This window comes from Capsella rubella, unplaced genomic scaffold (assembly GCF_000375325.1).
Source record: "Capsella rubella cultivar Monte Gargano unplaced genomic scaffold, Caprub1_0 scaffold_2, whole genome shotgun sequence".
NCBI lineage: Eukaryota > Viridiplantae > Streptophyta > Magnoliopsida > Brassicales > Brassicaceae > Capsella > Capsella rubella.
In genome coordinates this window covers 4,762,580-4,787,021 of record NW_006238922.1, presented here as the reverse complement: position 1 = coordinate 4,787,021, position 24,442 = coordinate 4,762,580, and the positions used below count along the sequence as shown (strand labels likewise).

The 24,442-nt window shown below is 37.7% G+C and overlaps 1 protein-coding gene and 1 non-coding gene across 4 annotated transcripts; both read right to left on the bottom strand.

The window, feature by feature from the left end:
* Positions 1 to 3,547: 3,547 nt before the first annotated feature.
* LOC111832240 lies at positions 3,548 to 3,657 on the bottom strand. The gene has a single exon (XR_002835278.1). It is a non-coding gene; the product is annotated as a small nucleolar RNA R71 (small nucleolar RNA).
* Positions 3,658 to 18,285: 14,628 nt separating this feature from the next.
* LOC111831858 lies at positions 18,286 to 24,263 on the bottom strand. 3 transcript variants are annotated; one of them, XR_002834956.1, is made up of 3 exons: positions 24,132 to 24,263; positions 22,032 to 23,580; positions 18,286 to 18,409 (listed from the first exon to the last, which is right to left on the bottom strand). XR_002834956.1 is itself a non-coding variant. In XM_023787166.1 (2 exons), the coding sequence occupies exon 2, from the start codon at positions 23,573 to 23,575 to the stop codon at positions 22,241 to 22,243; it is 1,335 nt and encodes a 444-aa protein (XP_023642934.1). In that variant the 5' UTR covers positions 23,576 to 23,580; positions 24,132 to 24,263; the 3' UTR covers positions 21,791 to 22,240. The 3 variants fall into 3 exon arrangements, 1 of the variants encoding a protein (XP_023642934.1); XR_002834955.1 differs by lacking the exon at positions 18,286 to 18,409 and adding an exon at positions 21,015 to 21,329; XM_023787166.1 differs by lacking the exon at positions 18,286 to 18,409 and having other exon boundaries at positions 21,791 to 23,580.
* Between the last annotated feature and the right edge of the window lie 179 nt (positions 24,264 to 24,442).

Genomic DNA, 24,442 nt, shown 5'->3' with positions numbered 1-24,442 from the left:
AAGTATGTTGGTCATTATGGCCGATGTCATGAAGCCAGACTATAGTTGCCTTGTGAATTCTTGTCGGTGAAACTATTGTAGTGTCTCCACAAGCAGTGCTACTACCTGTACATATTGTAAAATTTTAGTTATCAATTCCAAACAGAGATATAACTACAGGAAAAATATCATGAACATTCAACAATTAAAGAAAATACATACTAGAAGCCATGTTTTGATGTCATTTCTTTCGAAATTTTTTGGATTGGACTAGTTACAGATGGAGATTTGAAGGGGAAGGTTTTGTGTATTTATAATCAAATTAGGAGTATTCAGAAATAAATTCTTCTCAATTAAAGTTGGGTGCATTTCAAAAAAAAAAAACTTGGTATTGAAAATCGGATATGCAAGAAAAAAATATTACTAATCAAAGTTTGATCTTCTTATTATGATGGTCGGATCTAGAATATTGTGTTTTTGGGGATATAATTTAATTGAGAACATAATAAAATGTGACTAGAAACCCAGCCCTACGAAGAAACATGAATAATGACAACACGTAAACAAGAACAAACCAGAAGCCACATTTTTCTTTTCAATCAACGAATTAGACCAATAGGAAAAACCACAGCGGAAACCAAAACAATCATGTAGACCTTCCTAATCAAGTACTAACATGCATTTATCAGAACCAACAAACACAAAGCAATCAATACTCAATTGTTACCTTATCTAACACCAATTCCAGCAAGATTGAAGTACACGATGAATTACCTCTCTTTATTTGTGAAAAGGTAGCATAATTCTGATGGAGATTGGCGAGAACGACATACAACAGTAAACTCTCTTGTTTTACAAACAAAAATACAATAACTTCAGCTTCACAAAATGATGCTTAATTAAACAAGAAACAGATCCAAGTACAACCGATTACACAAGTATTTAACAAAATTCATAGAACCCTAATCCTTTAAACCATATAATTCATTTCAAAAATTTTAGAACCAAGTACAACCGATTACACAAACGATTACCAAAATCCATAAAACCCTAATCCGTTTACACCATATAATTCAAACAATCAAAATGAGAAACTTACCATGAGAAACCACCGCTTTACCACTGTCGCCTTTGACACTCGCTGTCGTTTAGATTTGGTGTAGGAAACTCTCGATTTCAAAGATAAAAAATCGCCACTTCACCACCATCATCTTTGAGACTCGCCGCTATTTAGGTGATCTATCAACCGCCGATAAATTCAAAATTGAATCGATCTCCTCCGATTTTGAGACTAATGTCTCCGAATTTTACAATCAACCAGAGGAAGAGAATCGTGATAGAGAGAGAGAGACAGGGGAAGAGAAAGCAGTTTTCTTCGGGCCGATGTTTTTTTAATAAAAGCTGACTCTTATTTATTATGAGACCTTGGTTTGCGGAGAGGATTAAATGAATTGATGTGGCCACATTTGTTACCAAAGTCCACTTATCTTTTAGGTCAAGGGTCCTCAGAGGACTCCAGAGTTAAGCGTTCCTATGCTGCAGTAGTCCTAGGATGGGTGAGTTTCTCGAGAGTCTATGGGAAGTGGTTGTCGAAACTATGTGAGTGAGGCCAAAACACAGGGAAAGATCATGTGGTGATTTGTATGATCGGTAAACAAGTATTTAAGCCTAGCCGACGTAGCAAATCGGCCGTCGGATATGGATGGGCTCATGGGCCTAGTGAGAGGACGTAAGGTCCATTAAGATAAGTAGACCCATGGACCCAAACAAGTCCAGCATGCACCCGATCGAGCTCCCCTCAAACCGACTTTGTAATTTGTGTTTTTGCGTTTTAGGGCTTCCATTACTTTGTATAAATAGAGACCTTGTGTCATTAAGAAAAAAAATCGAGTTTCATTAGGGTTTTTCTCTGTAGCCACCAAACATTTTCAGAAACTTGTAATCTTAATATATTTTGATCTATTGAGTTTCTACTGTTGCTTCTTTATATTATTTTGCTCCTTAGATCATTATATATCTAGTTATGCATGAATTAGAGATTTCTGGGTTTGTGTTCTTGGTGATGAAATCCAGATCTGAGTAGTTTTCTAGGGTTTTGAGGATGGGATAGGTTAGTGAAGAATCTTAGTCTCTATGGGTGTTTAAGCTTAGATTTCAATAGATCCCTTCTGGATTAGGAGATTTCATAGCTAGTTTTTGCATTAACCATGTGGGATTAGATCTTAGACATTCCAGCACCCAAAAAGTGTTTAATGGAATGTTTGATCCACTAATGCCAGAGATTTACTTTCTTACCTAAGAGATTGGTTGTTTAAGGAGTAGATTGAAATTAATGAGCTTGATCTTTATGCATGTCTATTGCATGTTTCATCAATGAGAATTGAGATTAAGAAGTGCTTTAGATTTGATAATCTTTGCCAAGAGATTGGACTAATTAGCTTAAGTGGTTCAATGTCTAGGATTACATCTATTTGAGCATGTTAAGCACTCCAATGAGATTAAGAGGACTCATTAACCCATTAATTCCATCCTAGAGAAATGTATTCCTCTGATTGTTAATTTGCTTTTCTTAGCTGCTTTAGTCTTGCTTCTGTAGTTCTTAGATCCTTAGCTTGTCTTTAGTACCGTTCTTAGATCCTTAGTTTCATTATGTCATTTACTTTTATGCATTTGAGTTGATGATCCAACTGATTAATTGATTGGCTTGACTTGATTAGTTCTGTTATATCTTGATTGCTTGCATTACACCCATTTGGATCGATTAAGCCCTTTGTACTGCAATGCACTGGGGTAATTAAACTCCAAAGGATACAAAAAGTCCTTGTTTCAATTTGGCGCCGCTGCCATTTAGGTGTTTGTTTGTTCCAATTAGGATTACAGCACTTTCAAGATTAAGTTCTTTTACTTCAATCACTAATTTGCTTGTTTGTCTGTTTTTCTTTCTGGGTTTCAAGTACACACTCGACCGAGCTACAACTTGCCCACTCGACCAAGCTACAGTTAGCACACTCGACCGAGTCAACAACCACCCGATCGAGCCTGTAATCGTGTTACATATTGAGTCTTCTTGAAGCTTTGCATGCAAACGAGATCAAAGGGTAATCAACACCTGCTTTATTATCTCAACAACATTGACCGCTTGCTTAGACAACTCCGTAACTAACGCGTTCAAACAAGCATAGACCAGCAACAAGTGGAGATGGAACCTCCACCGAGAGCACCTACACTCATTGGAGCTGGTGATGCTCCTCGCAATCACACTGCTCGTCAAGGGATCGTGCCTCCAGCTGTCCAAAATAATAACTTTGAAATTAAGAGCAGTTTAATCTCTATGATTCAAGGAAACGAGTTTCATGGGCTTTCTGTGGAAGACCCTTTGGACCACGTCGACGAATTTGATAGGCTGTGTGGTCTGACTAAGATCCCAGGTGTTAGTGAAGATGGGTTCAAATTCAGACTATTCCTATTCTCCCTTGGAAAAAAAGCTCATCAATGGGAGAAGTCACTGCCCGCGGGATCTATTACAACCTGGGAAGAGTGCAAGTTTTTCTCCAACGCACGAACAACTCATCTTCGGAATGAGATATCCAGCTTTGCTCAGAAGAACAACGAGACATTTTGTGAGGCTTGGGAGCAATTCAAGGGATATCAAGAAGATAGACTTGATCTTGAGGGTTGGAAACATTGGTGCTTCTATAAGACATATTCGGGTTGTTTTTATAGTTGTTGTAGCCCTTTTGGTAACCTCCTTGATTCTGAATATAGCTTACCTCCTCAGTATTGTCATAATCGACCTTAATGAGGTTGAAAGGTCTCCTCCTCTTGAACAAAATGAACACTCTTCTGCTGGTTCATCAAGAACTTATCGAGCTTGTTGTTAAGTGCCTTCATATCCTTCTTATACTTGTCTTCTTGGTCAATATTCCCACGAACGGTTCTATCGTAGTCCTCGTTGTATGTTCAATCTGCCTGAGCTAGATTCTCCACGAGTTCCCAATGATACTAGGATTTTACTACCAATTACCCTAGAGTACTATCAGGTCATTGCAGTACAACATGTATCAGTCCAATCTGGTGTGATGCTAGCAATCAAGATGTATCAGAAATGATTAAGTCAAGCGAAGTATAAATGATTTTTGGTTTTCAATGATCCTAAGCGAACATGTTAAACATGTGATAACTTCATATTTCTACTCTTTTAAGCATATGTTTTGTTCATTGTTTGCATGTTTAAAGTCTTGTTTATACTAAGTATCAGCCATTTTCCATTATATTTCACATTTAGGATTTTTAGCATAGACATGTGCATATCATTTGCATTTTAGAGTAAAAACCGGCACACTTGGACATTTCAGAGCATGGACCCGATCGAGCGTATCCGGCCCGACCAGGGTGAGCACGATCAAGCACCCGGACCTGGAGGAGGAAGCTGGACTCGGACGAGCCAAGAGAGGACCCGAACGAGCCCAACATGAACCCGACCGAGCTCTTTTCAAACCGACTTTGTAATTTGTCTTTTTCTGTTTTAGGGCTTCCTGCACTTAGTATAAATAGAGACCTTGGGTCATTAAGCCAAAAATCGAGTTTTCGTTAGGGTTTTTTCTCTGTAGCTACCAAACATTTCGAGGAACTTGTAATCTTAATATCTTTTGATCTATTGAGTTTTTAGTGTTGCTTCTTTATATTAGTTTGCTCCTTAGATTATTATATATCTAGTTATGCAAGATTCAAAGATTTTTGGGTTTATGTTCTTCATGATGAATTCCAGATCTAAGTAGTTTTCTAGGTTTAGAGGATGGGTTAGGTGATAAGGAATCTTAGTTTCTAGGGATGCTTAAGTATATATTCAGGTAGATACCTTATGGATTAGTTGATTTTAAAGTTATTATTTGCATTAACCATGTGGGATTAGATCTTAGACATTCCAGCACTCAAAAAGTGTTCAATGGAATGTCTGATCCACTAATGTCAGAGATCTATTTACTTACCCAAGAGATTGGCTGTTAAGGAGTAGATTGACATTAATGAGCTTGTTCTTTATGCATATCTACTCCATGTTTCATCAATGAAAGTTGAGATTAGGAAGTGCTTTAGATTTGATAATCTTTGCCAAGAAATTGGACTGATTAGGTTAAGTGGTTCATTGTCTGGGATTAGATTTATTTGAGCATGTTTAGCATCCCCAAGAGTTTAAGAAGATTCATCACCCGATTAGCCCATCCTTAAGACCCTTGTTTATCTGATTGTTTACCTGCTTTCATTTCTGCTTTCAATATTGCTTTTGTAGTTCTTGCATTCTTAGTTTCGTTCAGTAGTTCTCTTAGATCCTTTAGTTGATCTTCTGTACTGTTCTTAGATCTTTTAGTTTATCATTCTGTAGTTTACTTTTATGCATTAGAATTCTTAAAACCAAACTTTCAACTGATTGGCTTGACTTGATAAGTTATGTTATATCTTGCTTGTTTACAACACACCCATTTGGATCGATTAACCTCATGTACTACATTGCACTGGGGAATTGAACTCCAAGACCACAAAAACCCTTGTTTCATTTACTCTTCGTCCTCCATCTCAAAATGAAGTTGATGTGTAGAATTTTATTTTCTTGTCGTTTCAAGTTCATGACACGTATTAAGACGACCTACCAAAACTACATGCATTGAATATATTGAAGATATTAAACTTAATATATTCAATTTGGATGGCAATTAAACCACAATTGATTTTTCTTACCAAAAAAAAAGTTTCGATCTTTGCTGCAACTTTTAACTTTCTCAAACTCACAAAACTTAGTTAATCCCATGCAACTAAAGATGTTGTCATGGTAGCAAAAGAATTATTATTATCATGAATTGCAATTCGATGTGGCGTTGGCCTAAAAACACCGATGAAAAGAGTCGTAAGAGTTAGAGAAGATAATCTGATTCCTTTAAATGAGGATTGTTGAATAGCGTTGAACCAAAACGTTTGTCATTATTACGAACGTTTCCCTGCATATACACGAAGTGGGGTTAGAGGTATATTCTTATTAAATAACGATATTAAAATTATGGAATGTTTGTTTACCTTAGCATCAACTAATATCAGTTCGACAACTTCATTTAATCGTGCAAAACAGACGAACCTCCTGATACTTTTAACCTTGATTTTCCTCTGGAGCACATAAGGATTTAAGTCTCCTAAAACAGCACAATTACCTTCTTTCTTGGATCATGTCTTCAATAATTATAGAGGGCAACACACTCGTAGACATTATTATCTAGAAAGCAGAAATCCGTAAAATGAGAACAAATAAGTGTAAAAGAAAACGTTTTTTCATCAACATACCACAACAGCTGTTTCATCTACTTCAAAAAAACCAGATTTACTCTCTTATTTGAAAATCGGTTTGGCTACAACTACTGCAATTTCAAGCTTCTTCATATAATCCCCCATTCCTTAGTTTTCCCACTCTCGCTTCTTTGGTCCATCTTTGGACTTATCCAAAATTAGGAACTTCATCAAAATAAAAATTAGGATTCTTAGACTTAACGAAAGAAACGAACTCATGACCAGAATATAACGAAGAGCTTATGACATGTATCTCTGGATTTTCATCTTCTTCATCTTTTACTCTTTTTCCAAGCTTTTCATGGTGGCATGTTCTTTGATTTGGAAGGTATTAGTTCCCCAAATCTTTCTCAAGAAATCGAAAAAACTCTTGTCATAAGCTTTTGGAAACATAATATAATCTTCTTCAGTTATTCCGTTTTCAAGAGACTTCATCAAACTTTCTCTTCAAGTTCCAGACTTTGGAGCGGATCATTTGTAAGTTTGTAACATAAAAAGTAATGGATTTTCTTACATATTTATCAAATGCATTAATATTCTCAGTAGAACTTCCATTCTTGGTGGTGAAGTTACTGATTCCTTTAATTAAAACAACTTCATCTTTCACGCTGAAGATGGCTTTTTATCGTTCTTCACATCTTTACTCTATTTTTGCCAATGGGCGCTGCAACTTTGAGCTCTTGGGCAGTGTCACTACTTGATTTGTCTTGGTAATTGTCTTGGAACCAGAAGACATGCTCACAATACTTGTTTTCCCCAATGTATCGAAAGACATGTCTATCTTTGGTGCCACAACATGTTGGGTTCCTCATAGAAAGAATATTCAGATTCCTCATCACCGAAAGAATCCGATTTGGTAAGAGCAGACTCATCCTTTTCTTCAGAGGAAGACATCATGGGAGTAATCTCTTTTGTTTTGGCTTTTGGAGATAATAAATCACCATACTACAAAAACTTAACCAATCTGATCTTGTTAACTTCAAATTGACATAAGGAGATTCCAAACCATTGAGTGTAACAACAATGTGCTAAAGAGTAACATAATCATTGAGCTTTATTTTGAATTTGTAATTAACATAATGAAAGAAACGATGGATTAGAGGTACCGCTTTCTACTACTGATCCTCGACTGATCTCACTAAGGACACAATCCCTTCTTTTCATTTCCTTCCCTTCTTCATTCTCTCTATCCATAAACCTCTTCACCACGTCCTTGATTTCCTCTCTCAATTTTTTTTTTTGACAACAAATCGAGAAGATTGACTTTAAGAAAGCCAATGAAAGGGATAGTTGTTAACAAACTTAGCAGCATACGGTAAGACTCGCACTCTATGAGCCAAATTATCCGCAACTCCATTTGCACTTATGGGTATGAGAGAAAGAGAAAAAGTTGAGAATTCTTCCCTGTCAGTCTTGATATCGTTCAGGTACGCAGAGAATGCCGGCCACTATGACGGAGAAGACACCATCTTCACCAAATCGGAACAGTCCGTTCGAAAAACAACAACTCTATAATCATGGCCAATCATACATCTCATTGCCCACATCAAAGCCTCCAGTTCGGAATGAAGAGGAGAGAGGTTTCGTCGGAAGTTTGAGGCCCCCAACACCGTGGATCCATCACGAGCTCGCTGACAACACCATCCTATACCTGAAAACTTATCCGTATCTTTCCAAGATGCATCGACATATCATCTATAACCAAGGGCTAAAGGCATAATATTTGGAACCCGAGCGGTTACCCGCATTCCATCACCCCGGGCTTCCATTGCCTCCGTTATCCCCCACTTGTGCCTCCTGCCAAGCATTTGCTTCATCTTGTGCTCGTCTAGTAACCTCCAACGAACATTTATCCACATTCTCAAACATTTTTGCATTTCTAGCTTTCCAAATGTACCATAATAACCAAGGGTAGAACGCAAAATGCGCATCTGCATTCGACAAACTATGAAGATAATCCATATTTGCAAATGGACTCGGTGGGGAATTGATTAGGTCACACTGGCACTTGGGCTAACGCCCAAGATTGGCGAGCCGGGGGACATTCAAAAATAGCATGATTGACCGATTCCTCCTGGTTACCGCACCGACTACATGTTTGCTCACAATTAATCCCACGTCTCTGTAAATTCGCTGAGACAGACATACAACATGTAAGTAATTGCCACATAAAATGTTGTATCTTAGGTGGATAACGTATTTTCCAAATTCTTGCTACTAAGCTGATTATATCAGGACCATATACCGGCGTAAATGAAATTTTTGGATCACGCATTCGTGCTGTATAATAACCAGATTTAACCTAATACTTCCCGGTTGATAAGTCTGTATTTCATCACTTTCTGAGCATGCATTCATCATCTTTTCAGTATCATTCACTTGTTGATTCGCATCATATTGATCCCTTTCTACATGTTTTACATACTTAGGTAGGTTTTATGCATATCATGCATGTCTTGCATACATTGTGCATATTTGGAGTGTTTCAGGTACTAAGGAGACATGCAGAGCGAAGCAGAGGAACAAGCGTTACTCGACATGCATATGATCGAGTGGGACGATCGAGTGAGAAACAGGGATGCATTGCAGAAACATACTTCACTCGACGGACGTGATCGAGTAGGTTGATCGAGTAGCGGGTCGTGTGGTTGATCGAGTAGAGTGATCGAGTGAACCGAAGGAATGTGAAACAACCGTCACTCGACGTGCACACTCGAGTGACTCGATCGAGCAAAGCAGAGAAGATGCTCACTCGAGATGCTTACTCTTCCTGTCATCTTTATTATTATGCATTTTTTGAACGATTCGTGTTTCATGATATTTAACATGATTTCTGCGTCTGAGTAGTGTTAGGGTTCTTGAGGATGGGATAGATTAGGTGGAGGATGTTAGTTTACTAGAGTGTTTATGTTAGATTCGTTTTGTTTCCCTTCTAGATTAGAGTTTTATTAGCTAGTTCTTCTTTGATCAATTGGAACCGGGTCATTAGACATTTCATACCCGAAAGGTATATGATGAAATGTCTGAACCAACTAGTGCCAGAAATTTACATGCTTAGCCCAAGAGATTGGTTGTCTAAGAAGTTTATTGACATTAATGAGCTGTTTCTTTATGCCTGTTTACTACATGTTTCATCAATGAGAATTGAGATTAGGAAGTGTTGTAAACTAGATAGTTTCTGCCAGATTGGATTGACTAGTATTAGAAGTTCATTGTCTAGGGATTAGAATGTTTGCAGTTTGATAAACACTCGAAGTAGATTAGCATACTCCACCTACATAAATAACCTCATCCTCAGGATCTTCTATCCATTTGTGCTTTATGTTTAGTTCTCTTGTTATTTACTTGTTCTGCTTTGTTTTCTTGCCAGTATCAATAATCGTTACGTTTTAGCTTATGCATGGTAGTCTATGTTTTACAGCCTTACATTTGTCGCACATTTAACATGTTCGCTTAGGATCACTGAAAACCAAAAATCATTTATGCTTTGCTTGACTTAATCATTTCTCATATATCTTGATTGCTAGCATCACACCTGATTGGATTGATACCTATTGTACTGCAATGACATGATAGTACTCTAGGGTAATTGATAGAAAAATTCTAGTATCACCGGTCTTCGTGAAATGCCATCCTAGCGCATCTACGGTTGCAAATTGATCGACAGGGAGACCACTTATTAACTCAACATCACTTTGTGTGAAGTTAGCTTGAAGATCCTCAATCCTCCAGGAACTTGATTGGTGATCAATCAATTGACGTATTTGTAAAGATGGATCCATAAACAATCCATTACTCGCAGCTGGTCTCGGGAATTGGGCTTGAATCCAAGAATTGGTGTCCCCCGTTCCAACCCGTTTAATAAGCCCTCGATTTACCAAAGATCTAGCTGAAATGATACTTCTCCATCCATAAGAAGGAGAATATGATCTAATAGGGTCCAGTGGACCCGCCTTCCTGTAATACTGACTTTTAAAAACCTTTGCAAAAAGTGAATCCGGGACATCTATAAGCCTCCATAACTGCTTGGCCAGTAAAGCTGAAATAAAATCGTTAATATCCCTAAACCCCAAACCACCTAAATTCTTACTTTCACAAAGTTTATCCCAGGAACGCCAATGCATCCCCCCTGAGTTACCACTCATACTCCACCAATATTTCGCCACCGCACTTGTCAGTTTAGATGTAATTGTTTTCGGTAACCGAAAACATGACATCACATACGTCGGTAAAGCCGATGCCACTGATTTAATCATTATTTCCTTACCCCTTTTAGACAACAGTTTAGCCGACCAGCCATTAATATGATTATCTAATTTATCCCTGACAAAGGAGAAAACTTGTGTTTTAGCCTCTCCCAGGCTCTCCGGGAGTCCTAAATAAGATCCCATTCCTCCTAAATTGGTAATTCCAGTAAGCCTTTGCATCTCCACCCTTGTAGACGCCTCCACTTTATGTCCAAACTGAATCGAAGATTTCGTGTTATTAATTTGTTGCCCTGACGCCATCTCATATTGTTTTAATAATCCCATAATAGCCTCACATTGATCCCGAGAAGTTTTACAAAAAAATAAACTGTCATCCGCAAATAATAGATGCGATATGGGTGGACATTTATTCGCCACCTTAATCCCCGTAATTACTTTATCCTGTTCCGCCTTCCGTATATTACTGATTAAAACCTCTGTACATAATATGAATAAATATGGGGACAAAGGATCCCCTTGTCTTAATCCTCTCTTTGGTGTTATGTTTCCATGTGGTTGACCGTTTAAAAGAACACTATACTCCACCGAAGTCACACAATACATGATCCACGTGATCCACCAAGGATCCACACAATACCGTTTAAAAGAACACTATACTCATATCAGTTTAGTTAGCCATATAGTTAGTCTTACACGACGCATTCGTACGGAGACCATGAAACATTTCCTGTGCAATCAGAATATTATCTGAGATTAACCGTCCTGCCACAAATGCCGATTGTGTCTCCGATATAATATTTGGAAGAACCGATTTAAGCCGCTGACATAAAACTTTTGATATAATCTTATAGGGCGCAATTCAGACATACGGGTCGGTCTCTCTACCTTAGGTATTAGACATATATTTGTCCTATTTAACCGCTTACCAAAAATGCCATCTTGTATAAAAGAATTCACCAAACCAAGTACTTGTTCCTTAATTACACTCCACGCCTTTTGGAAAAACAATGCAGTCATACCGTCTGGACCTGGGGCTTTTTCTGGATGCATCATGAAAATAATATCCCTTATCTCGCTTTCCGAAACCGGTGCGGTTAGATGAGTTATGATATCCTCTGATATAACCGTAGGTAAATTCCTAAGCGCCTCATCCATTTCCTGAGGATTAGATGACATAAACAACTCCTTAAAATAATATGTCGCTATATGATATACATTCCTCTCCTCCGTATGCCAAACATCCTCTTTATTATACAAACCAATAATGCGATTTCTAGCTCTCCTATTTTTTGTCTGTGCATGAAAAAATTTAGAGTTTCTATCTCCGACCTTCATCCATCGATTTCTACTTTTTTGTTGCCAATAAATATCCTCTTCCTGATAAGCAGTTCTTAATATTAAGGATAGATCCTGAATTACCTCTGGGGTACTCCCATCATCCCCTTGGCGACCGTAAGTTTGTCCTTTAAAACCTCTATTGTATCCCGACCGAAAGGTACCTGTAAATTTCTCCACTGGGAAATTGCCTGCCTACAATTACCCACCTTGTCCATGAACGTCACCGTATCCGTATTCCCAAACCTTTTCCACCCATTAACAATGGCTTCTTTCAACCCATCCTTGCCTATCCATTGTTTATCAAAGATAAAAGATGCTTTCCATTGACCCGTTTTCTTTATCATGGTAGCGAGAAGTGGTTTATGATCGGATCCTATCATTGATAAATATTCTGTTATCGTATGTGTGAAAATATCATGCCAATCTTCATTACCAAGTGCTCTATCTAACCGGCATCTAATGGGTTTTTTATCCCTCCAACCTCTCCAAGATAGCCAATCTCCAACGTACGAAAAATCAATAAAACCACAAGTTCTAAGCATTCCGTTAAAAGCAAGAAAGGAAGAAGCATGCCTTAGCTTACCTCCGCGTTTCTCGTGATTTCCGGAAATCTCATTAAAATCACCAATAATGAACCATGGCGCCGCTCTAGTCAAACCAATCCTCATTAACCGTTCCCAAACCATATCTTTATTTTTAGGAACCGGGTCACCATACACAAAAGATAGATAAATTGTCGTTCCTTTGTACACCGCTTCCAAATCAATCAATCGATTTGATTTAAATATAAGAGAAACATTAGAAATTTTTTTACTATTATTATAAAGAAGAGCCAAGCCACCACTACAACCAATCGGATCAACCGTTATTAAATAATCATAACCAAAATGACAACGAAATTGTTCTAGAAAATGAGAAAATTGCTTAGTTTCTGAAAGAAATAAAAAGTCTGGCCTATGTTTTTTCCATAGGTCCCGAAGATAACCGATGGTTGCTTTATTTCCTAAACCTTGGCAGTTCCAGCTTAAGACCTTCATTTAAAAGTGTTTGGTTTAGGCGGTTTAGGGCCACCTTGTCCACCCTTATCCGACTCCCGGTTCCTTGGGTTAGCCCCCTCTCCCGGATGAGTTGTACCTTTGGAAGCAGCTTTCTTACGTGGAGTGGTGATCATATTAGCAATTCTCTTCTTAGAGCTCGCCCACAAAATGGCCAATGCCTTCCCTTTGCGTCCTTTATCCTGACCCGTTCCATCATGAATCTTCTCCTCCATGTTCTCGACCCCATCTGCCATAACCGCATCAGTATCCTCAGAACCCGTGATCTCCATGTCACTACTTTGCTCCAACGTTTCCTCCTTATTAACTGTGGTTACCAAGCTCTCCTCCTCCCGTTCGTCACTCTCATGCTGCATCTTCTCTGCAGCAACTGGCTCCACCACAGCCACCAGATGTTCCAATTCCTGAAACAGAGCTTTACGAACTTCCTTGGGCTGAGGTATCTTCCCAGCTACGTCATGCGACTCTGCCACCACCACTTCTCGGGCCACTGCATCATAGACAGTCCTCTTCTCGTAATTGTTGTACCTTCTTGGCCGATAAGACGCCTCCCCCCGAAAATATCCAGACCGACCTCGATAAACTTGAGTAGGAGCACCATCGACTTGTTTATTTTTCTCCCCTTGAGGTGCCTCTCCACCCTCTCTTCCTCGTGATGAGCCTCTTTATCAGAACCACGCCGCCTGTCTTGATCCACCGCACCTCGATAGCTTTGGTGTTTCCTTGCTCCGCCATCGTCCGCTGAACCTGGCTGGTCTCTGGTTGAAATTGCCGATACTCGTGTGTCACAATAATCCTCATCGTGACATAAACTGAAACACAACCGACAATATCCAAACAACCTTTCATATCTGAGCTTCATCGCAATTTCTTCTCCGGACTCAAACTCCAGAACCGTCTCAAAGCACAGAGGCTTAAAACCATCCACGGTGACCCGCACTTGACCCGTATCGATCTCCACCTCATGTACATGCCCCAAATCTTCACCAATACTGCGAAATGTAGGGTCTGCCCAGAATTGCAGCGGTACTCCCAATATCCGGATCCATAAGGTAATCGCCGAGGGGTAGGATGGATCAACAGAAGGCTTCCACCGCACCATAGCCACCATCCAGTGATCAAAATGGAAAGGTTCCATTTTGAGCACCTCTTCAATGTCCTCCTTGATGTAGGATTTTATCCGGTTCAAATAATTATCGATCCAAATTTGCAATGATTAACTCACTAAGAATGCACTAGCTAACTTAATCTAAGCTATAAAGATTTACTTGATTTCCAACTATTACTAATAAGGCAATTCAAATCAACTAAAGACAAAATCAAACAAAAGTAAACAAGATGCAAAAGACTAACACAATTCGAAATGAAACTAGGTGGGAAACAACGAAATTCAAACAATAATGAAAAGCGAGTCTTTGAGCTAAGGTCATCGATCTAGGAGGATGAAGTTAAAGGTTATGGAGCTAGCAAATCACTTAAACAAGCATTATCCTTTCGCATAGAACTCTTAATTAGACTAACCCAATTCCATGATGCTAATCCCTACACTAATCAATCAATAATCAACATTTGTCAAATGGCAATCAATCAATTAATGAGCATTCAAACAAGTCTAAATAGCCTCTAAACACCCTAATCAACAATTTTCAAAGGCTAGGAATGTAAAGATCTTAAAGGTTTTTGGTTGGGGAAATTCATCAAACACCTTCCGGGCATGAATTCCCTAAGATCTAGAAACAACTTGATCAATGTTTTTCTAGCATGTTAAACAACCATTAAGCAAGAATAAACATAAATCTAACCCTAAGCTCCATAACCCTACACTAAATCAACCTAGATCTACCATAGCTCAAAGACTCTAAAAGATTTACTCACTAGTCATTATGATTACACAATAGAAATTGATTATTCTTTGTGAAATCATTAAGAAAGAGAGTAGATTAAGGGAAGAAGGAAGTACTTATATTAAAACTTGAAGATTCAAATACAAGATCTAAAAGAGAACCTTAATCTTTCTTAAAACCCTAAAAACAAAAGCATCCCCTATTCCCAATTGGGATTAGAGTATTTATAGAAAACATGACATTAAACCGAAACAAACCGGAGATAACCGGGACAAACCGGATTTTTGCAATTTTATAACCTTCAACCGACCTACCAATCGACCGGTCGGTCGGTTGACTCGCTGAAGCCAACCGATCGGTTGATCGGTCGATTGCTCTTGGACAGATGCTCTCGGGTATGTGGCAACCGACCTCTCAACCGAGCGAACGGTCGGTTGTCATGTGATGGAAACTCAACCGATCGGTTGATCGGTCGGTTGATCTCGGACAGAAGCTCTCGGGTATGTGGCAACCGACCTCTCAACCGAGCAAACGGTCGGTTGTCATGTGATGGAAACTCAACCGATCGGTTGATCGGTCGGTTGATCTCGGACAGAAGCTCTCGGGATCGACTCAACCGACCTCCTAACCGACCGCTTGGTCGGTTGTCATTCTCTTCCTTCCCTTCTCTTGTTCTTCAACCATGGTTGATCCAATTTTGACTCCAAAACTCGATATTTTACTCCATTTGTGCTCCATGAACTCCTTAAAACTCCAAGTACCTAATAAAACTCAACAAATGCAAAAATGCAACCTAAACACACTAAATAAGATGAGAAATGCATAAAACTATCCTAGAAACAAAGCTCAAAAACCATTAAAAACCATAGACATCAACTCCCCCAAACTTATCTCTTGCTAGTCCTCTTGCAAGGATTAAAAGATAAGTCGAAAGAGAGGTTTGAAGACGGGGATTCATAACCACAAAATATCAAGCAAAGGATTCAAACTAAAGTCCTCGAAGATAGTTCAACGGTGCATAAATCAATCATCGTACTCTCAAATATTTTCTCATGCCTAAGTTAATGCAATCTTCTAGTTCATTCTCATTCCATTAGCAAAGACTCTCAATCAAGTTGAAACATCTCTTTAACATTCATTAAAGTGTTTGGCGCGGTCTCGCAAATGGTAAGTGAATCAATCTCAATCGGTTTAGGGTAAAGGCTTTTTGAGGTGGCTTTGTTTGTTTGTATCTTTGGGTGACTAACTCTCAAATTAAAGGAATGCTAGACAATCATGAAATCCATCTAAGACTAGCTCTTGTCGTTCTACCCATCTTAGATATAGGATCCTAATTTCTACCCTTTGCAAACATTTTTCCTTTTCTTTTCAAACCACACCCATTGGACACTTTTGGTCTCTTTTCTTATCAAAACACAACCCTCATGATCAAAACCTTATTTTTCATTAGCCGCCTAGGGAAACCTTTCTTAAAACACTAAGCTCTTATTTAATCCCACTTTCTTTGTCAACCTTTGCAAATCTTTTCCCTTTTTGGAGACTATCTTACCCAATTATTTCTTTTACTTAGGTATAGAGCTTCTTTTCTTATAACTTTAATTCCCTAGGGACTCCTTTTAAACTCAATGATCAAGCCTTTCACTTCTTATTCCATTCTTTTCTTTTTCTTTTTTCTCCCAAACCCAACCCAAATGTAAAATCTAACCACCTAAATCTTTCATTCCCTAACCAATAGCTAGCTCATAATGTTCCAAATACTAGCTAAAACAAGAGCTAACACTACAAAAAACCGAACCTATTAAGACGTAATTTTAAGACGTAAATTACTAGTCACAGATTTGTGACGGTTTTGAAACAAGTTTGCTACTAATTTTGTTTGTCATCAGTTTGTAGTTATTTTGTCACAATATTATGACGAAGGAGTTCATGACACAAAAGTGTCACAATTTGTAACATAAATATGACGAGTTGTTTGTCAGCACAATTGTGACGATTGGTGACTAATACGTAGTAGAGAATTAGATACAAATTTACAACAAAAATATTAGTTAGCGTTGGTGATGTTATAGTGACTATATGTTTGTCACGACATGTTACGAATCCTTATAAAAAAAAATTGTGGTAAATAGTCACAATATTTTGAAATATATATATCACATATAACTGATTAGATAATAATAACTCATGTTAAAAAATATCCTTAATATATTTTAAAACATTTTTACAAGTATTTTTATTAATATTTTGAAAGAGATAAAGACTCTAAATTATTAGATAAATTTTAAAATTATGTTATTATCTTTTCTTATATTAATAATAAGATTAGGAGTCTCATAAAGTTATACGTGTATATATATACATGTTGCTTTCTCAAAGAAATCATAATTAACGTACTTAGTGCAAGTGCTGGAGAAAACAAATATACAAAACAAAATACCTCAGTGCCATAACAATAGTCGGAGATTTCATAGGTATGTTTTAGTTAAGTTTATTTCTGGTGGTGTTTCAATTTTGTTTGTCTTACTTATTAAGTTAAATATCAAATTTTGCTTGTTCAAACTTTACATATTTACAACGTTGCTTTTAAGGGGAAAAACAAACGACAAGAGACGCATGTCTCTAATTGCCAATCGTTTGGTACAAGAAAAATGTTTTAATGTTTATTGGCTCTGAAAATTATATTTAAGGAAATCTTGAATTTGCAGAAGATGTTAAAAAAGGTTTAGCATATTCTTACGTAATATGAGGTGAAAGAGATTGAAAAACTTATATTCATATCTATATATGCACTATACTAAAAAGAATATCATCTGAACAACATAATGTCAAAATTGAGTTTCTTAATTTGATGTTTTTTGCAGGTCTAGTTTAATGTCGTCGAACAACAATATTCATGTTACAAGAAGATGGATGTATGAAAGAATCGACCACTCAACTAATCTAGTTTCAGAAGAATTTTGCCAAGGATTAGAACTTTTTTTGAAATTTGCAAAGAATCAACCGTTGTTTTTGGAGAAAGGCAAACTCTTTTGTCCATGTTTCAAATGTGAGAATGGTAGACCTCTATTGCAGGAGGATATTGTGTCGAAGCATTTATATAACAGAGGATTTATGCTTAACTATTGGGTTTGGATTTCTCATGGGGAAGATTACAATATTTTAGACATGAACAACGTTGAAGATGCTGTTGGGTCTGAGTCACATACAGAGTCAATAGATCCTTATGTTGAAATGGTTTCAGATGCATTTGGTAATACGGAGTCTGGATTTGATCAAAACATGGTTGAAGAGCCTAATGCTGATGCAAAAAAGTTCTATGATATTTTGAGTGCAGCAAAACATCCAATTTATGATGGATGTAAAACTGAACTTTCCCAATTATCTTTAGCAGCTCGACTCATGAGTCTGAAGACAGATTATAATTTTCCTCAAAATTGTATGGACGCGATCTCTCAAGTATTACAAGAATATTTGCCAGAAGGTAACAACTCAATGCATTCATATTATGATATAAAGAAGCTTATGCGGTCATTGGGTTTACCTTATCATAAAATTGATGTTTGTCAAGATAATTGCATGATATTTTGGAAAGATAGTGAACTCGAAGAGAACTGTCGATTCTGTAGAAAAGATAGATTTCGTCCTATTCAAAAGCCTGGGCAGAAAAAAGTTGCATACCGTCAAATTTTTTATTTGCCAATATCTGATAGATTGAAGAGATTGTATCAATCTAATAGTACAGCAAAAGATATGAGATGGCACGCAGAGCACTCAGTGAATAACGGAGAAATGTGTCATCCTTCTGACGGAGAAGCATGGAAACATTTTCACAAGGTATTCCCTAATTTTGCATCTGAGTCAAGAAATGTATACCTTGGGTTATGTACGGATGGGTTTAATCCATTTGGTATGTCTGGACATAATTATTCATTGTGGCCGGTAATCTTAACACCGTATAATCTGCCACCTGACATGTGCATGAAGCGAGAATTTATGTTTCTATCAGTTTTAGTTCCTGGTCCAAATCATCCGAAGAGAAGTCTGGATATTTTTCTACAACCATTGATAGAAGAGTTGAAAGATTTATGGGTTAACGGCGTACATGCATATGATATTCACACCAAGCAGAACTTTACATTACGAGCTGTACTTATGTGGACAATAAGCGATTTTCCAGCTTATAGTATGCTTTCGGGGTGGACAACACATGGTCGGTTAGCATGTCCTTACTGTATGGAGCAAACTTCTGCTTTTCAGTTGAGAAATGGTAGGAAGACAAGTTGGTTTGACTGTCATCGGTGTTCTTTACCAGTAAATCATAGCTATTGGCGGAACAAGAAAAACTTTAAAAGAGGAAGGGTTGTGAACGATATTCCAGTTCAAATACTAACAGGTGAAGAAATTTTGAATAGAGTCAACCGTTTTCCAAAATCAGTTGATTGTGGAGGGAACCATGGACGACTAGAAGGATATGGTGATAGTCACAACTGGCATAAGCAGAGCATTTTTTGGGAGCTTCCTTACTGGAAATTTCTTATACTCCGGCACAACCTTGACGTGATGCATATTGAAAAAAACTTTTTGGATAATGTCATCAATACTCTACTTAATGTGCAGGGGAAAACGAAAGATAACATCAAATCACGACTTGATTTGAAAGAGTATTGTAACCGGAAAGAACTACATTTAACAGATGATGGAAAGGCACCGGTTCCAATTTTCAGACTACAAGCTGAGGCAAAAACAACCTTTCTAGAGTGGCTCGAAAAAGATGTTAAATTTTCTGATGGGTTTTCATCTAGTCTTTCGAAATGTGTTGATCTTTCTAAGGGAAAATTAACAGGAATGAAAAGCCATGACTGCCATGTCTTAATGCAACGACTAATTCCAATTGCGTTTGCTGAGCTTATGGATAAATCTATACATGAAGCATTGTCAGGTAAGTTTATAATTTTTAATTTGATGGGTTTATATAAATTACTGCTCTCGCTTATATTTATTATAATGTTCATATTTTATTTATTTTTCAATTGTGGTCGTATATAAGTTTTTTTAAGACATTTTACATGTATCATTATTAAAATTTAATAACTCTAATATTATATATATTTTTTATTTTTTAGGTGTGAGCTTATTTTTTCGGGATATTTGTGCAAAAACGCTATACGAAGATAGTATTGCAACGTTACAACAAAATATATGTATTGTTCTTTGTAATTTGGAGAAGATATTTCCACCATCCTTTTTCGATGTTATGGAACATTTGCCTATTCATTTACCACACGAAGCTCGACTTGGAGGACCTGTACAATTTAGATGGATGTATCCTTTTGAACGATACATGGGCCACTTGAAGAAAAAGGTGAAGAATAAAGCAAAAGTAGAAGGTTCGATTGTCGAACAATACATCAATGAAGAAATTTCTACTTTTGCTACTTATTATTTTGAGCCACACATCAAGACGAAAAGTCGAACCGGAGATCGACACTATGATGGAGATGCTCATTATACTCACCAGTCTGATATTCCAGAAATTTTTTCTCAACCAGGGAGGAGTAGTGGTAAATCAAACGAGTTTTGGTTTCAAGATAAAGACTACCATATTGCACGTACGTATATTCTTATGAATTGCGAAGAATTAAATCCATTTGAAAGGTATGTAAACTATTTACTTTACATATGCATAATTAAGGTGAGTTATATAATAAAACTTATTAAACTTTTTATATAGGTTGTTTGATGATAGCATGGCCGTTGCTTATCCTGGGATAACAGGAGATAATCTTACCACACTTAAAGAAAAAGAATTTGCAAGCTGGTTAGAAGAACATGTAAGAAAATCCTATTAATTTTATACTAATTTCAATTCTTAATTTTTGTTCAATTGTAATAGAGGTCATTTTATGCATTGATACAAATTAGGTCGAGAATACTTCGAGAGAGAATTCTTATCCAAAATGGTTGCAAACGCTCGCCCATGGGCCAATGGTACAAGTTACATCTTGGCCTATTTATTTTTTGCCGTGGTTACATATTTCACACATACGATCATGGAAAAGGTAAAAAGAATGCCAATTTTGGAGTTTGTGTGAAAAGCATATCATCTTCTAGCTCAAGTGGAGAATATGATTTTTATGGAGTATTGAGAGAGATTTTGTAAATTCATTATTCTGGACCAGTACATCTTAAAATTGTGGTCTTTAAATGTGATTGGTATGATTCCACCATTGGAGAAGGGGTACGGATAAATAAGTCTGGAATAATCGATGTTAACGTTGCAAAACGTTATGGGAAGTACGACCCTTTCATATTAGCTTCTCAAGCAGATCAAGTATGCTATGTGCCGTATCCACGGCTTACTCAGAAAAGGGGTCAACAATGGAACGCAACAATTGTGATACAACCAAGAGGAAAAGTATTGCTTACTGACAATCTGGATTTTACTCCGTTGCAGAATGAAACTGCTAATCCAATTGTTTTTGATGATTCGTTACAAGTCGAGACACTGACACATCTTCATGGTGAACCAGAAGTGTAATACCTTGTCGTTCTCGATTCTCTCAAGATTTCACAATCTATAATATCATCAAGAAGAGGCCTCACTCACAAAATCAATTCAAGGGTTGAAATGAAAGGTAAGGGTTAAGGGTAAAGGGACTTTCGAATCATTCAAGAGAGTGGTGAAAGGGTAAATGATTCGATTAAGAAGAATTTACCATGAGAATGCATTCAAAAACCATAAGCGAGAGAATTAGATTCAAATTAAGTCCAAATACATAGAGATGCTTCAAAGATCATGTAAGTTTCACACAAGAAAAGATTGCTTTCAAAGAATGCAAAGGTCTAAGCATGAATTTTCATTTCTTTCCAAGATGATCAAGCAACAATGAACCATGACCGAGGGCTTTAAGATTCAATCTTAAGGTTGAATTTCTACAAGGCATTTTAATCATCATCCCCAATGCATATGAAAATGCAATCTACATGCTACTAGACTCAATTCTAGAAATAAAAATGAAAGTGTAAAACTACATGCATTTTTTTTTTTTTGGATTTTTAAAGTTTTTTTTTAATTTTTTTGATTTTTCTCAAAACATAGCTATTTACAATGCAAGACTCAAGAGAAGAAAAACAAAACAAAACACAACATTAGATGGTTAGTCTCTCCCCCAAACTTAATTCACACCGTCTCGGTGTGAGAGAATCCCGAGAAGAAGACTAATGAAAACAAGATAAAACAAAATGGAAATGGTATAGACAATGGTTAGAAATGGTACCATGGAGTGCTCTAACGAGCGTTGCTAGCTTTCTTTGTCCGAGGTTTGCCTTGTTTTTGGATTGGCACTTGGAGAGAGCGTCGTGGTGGATCAATGATCGCGGGGTTGCTTGAAGAACAATCTCCGGTGGATCGTCGAGCTTCTACCTCATCATCATCCTCCGTTGCCTCATAACTTTCTTCATCACCCGCCTCATTGTCTTCTTGGTCCTAATCCTCACTATCTTGAGGGCGGTGCAAGTCCTCATCCTCGGAAGAGATATATCCCTCGGGTTTGAGCTTCTTAACCGTCTTGAAAAGCTTCCCAATGGCATAAGCTTGCCATTTGTTGATCTTTCTTTGAAACTTGATCACGGAAGAAAGCATCTTTTCCGTCTTAGTCTTCGGTTTGAAGTTGAATTTAGGAAGCTCATAAGTGTTGAGGCGGTAAGGATCATCTCGGGATGGTCTAGACGGAGGTGATGGCGAAGTCTCTTGAATCTCCATTGGTTCACCAAGTGGCATTCCACATTGCTCTACACTTACTATGAACTCCACTAGTTCATGGGAGGATAAACAAGTGAGATTACCATCGTCTAAAGGTAGCATACACTCTTGGTCATCCTCATCTATGTCCGTAAACTTGTAGATGAAACGGTTGGGATCATTATTAGCCTTTAACGTCGAGGTGTTGACCAAGTAGACGTAGTCAATGTAAGCGCGTGACGGGCATGGAAGAAACGTGGAGAGATCCACTCCCGCTTTGGTGAAAAGAGGCGTAAGAATCCCGCCAATGTGTATAGCCTTTGCTCGTCCCCTAATGAGCATTTTCTTGTACCCAACAAGATAAGTTGCAAAGACGCAACCGTAGTTCACATCATTCCCAAGGCAATCTTGCACAATTGGTCCCTCACCATATTCATCGGTATCTTCAACCAAAACGTTTTTAAGCCCTTGGAAAGCAAAACACATCTCCGTTGTTGTTGATGTACCCGTCTCACTTCTCCCGAACAAGGCATGGGCGAGGAGTTTCATCGTGTATCGCATGACCGGATGGCGAATCTTTGTGATCTTTGCCTTGTGGCTAACGTAGTTCCCTTTTGCTAGCGCATCCCATAAAACATCAATCTTCGCGAACTTAGGGAAACTCATCAAGCTATTGTTCTCAAAACCATAAGCTTCACAAAGATCCGGGATAGAGATGGTGTAGGCCGTAGACTTGATCTTGAAAGTGATGGGACCCTCTTGAGCTTTAGGAACTCTCGGATTCACAAATGTATACTCCATTGTGCACAAAAAATCGATGGTTGGGTCGGGGTAAGTTGGATAATCCATTCGTGCAAGCACCTCAAGTCCCATTCCAACGAATAACTCATCAAACCTCTCAAGTATCCCCATCTTTTGGAGCAAAGTCCTATCCGCAAAACGGGTTGGATTGATTTCAAGGGGAGAGATTATCTTGAGGTTCTTTTTCTCACTCGCGGTCGAATGCCGAACCGTGGCACTTGAAGGTTCTTTGTTAGCCACGGGCTTTTGGCGTTTGTTACTCGGCTTTTTAGCCCCCATTGTACCTTCAAATTGATCAAAACCAAGTAAATGACAAGAGAAAATCCATAGAAAACTTTAAACCTCAACTCTCAAATTGTCACAAAATAAAAGAATGAAGCACAAAGGGCCAATGTAGAACAAGCATAGTCTCTACAAACCATCAAGAAGAACTAGATGCCACAAACTCAACAAGAATCTCAACTAACTTCACAATCTCAAAATTAAGCAAAATTCTCAATATAAACAAGTTTCCAAAGTTGCTATTGACAAATAGGAATCGAACCCAATAGTAAACACAAGTCTAAAGCATCACAAAAGCAAGAGAAAGAGATTAAAAAACCCAAAATTCTAACACACTTTGCAAATTTTCGTCACTATTATAGCACATGAACCCTAAACCATCAAAACTCAAAATTTCTCACCTAATCATGCAAAATAAGCACCAATAATCAATACCCAAGGTTCACAAGGCATAAATCAAGCCAATCGATCTAACAATCGACCTAGACAAGAATTTTTAATAATTATGCAAACCTTGGAAAAGAGATGAAAAGAGGAGAGATGAAGAGTGTACCTTGATTTTTAGAGAAAGAGCTTACTAAAATCAATTTCCTTGACCAAAATTAAGCAAATTAGCACTTTGAATGAACAAAAACAAGTGAGAATTGAGAGAGTTGTGAGAGTTTGAAAGAGAGAAAAAAATGGAGAAGAAGAAAAACAAATCGATCGGTGGAGAAGAAGAGGTTTTTTGATTTTGAATAAAATCTGACCGGTTAAGGTAATTTCAATCGATTTCTGGGCTTAAACCGGGATGATTTCGGTTCAATTTAAAGAAATTTCGGTTAAGAAGATCCAACCGATCGGTTGCTTGGTCGATTACGTCGA

Excerpts from the sequence above, each read along its gene's own strand:
- LOC111831858 (XM_023787166.1), bottom strand. The coding sequence starts at position 23,575 with ATGGGGGCTAAAAAGCCGAGTAACAAACGCCAAAAGCCCGTGGCTAAC.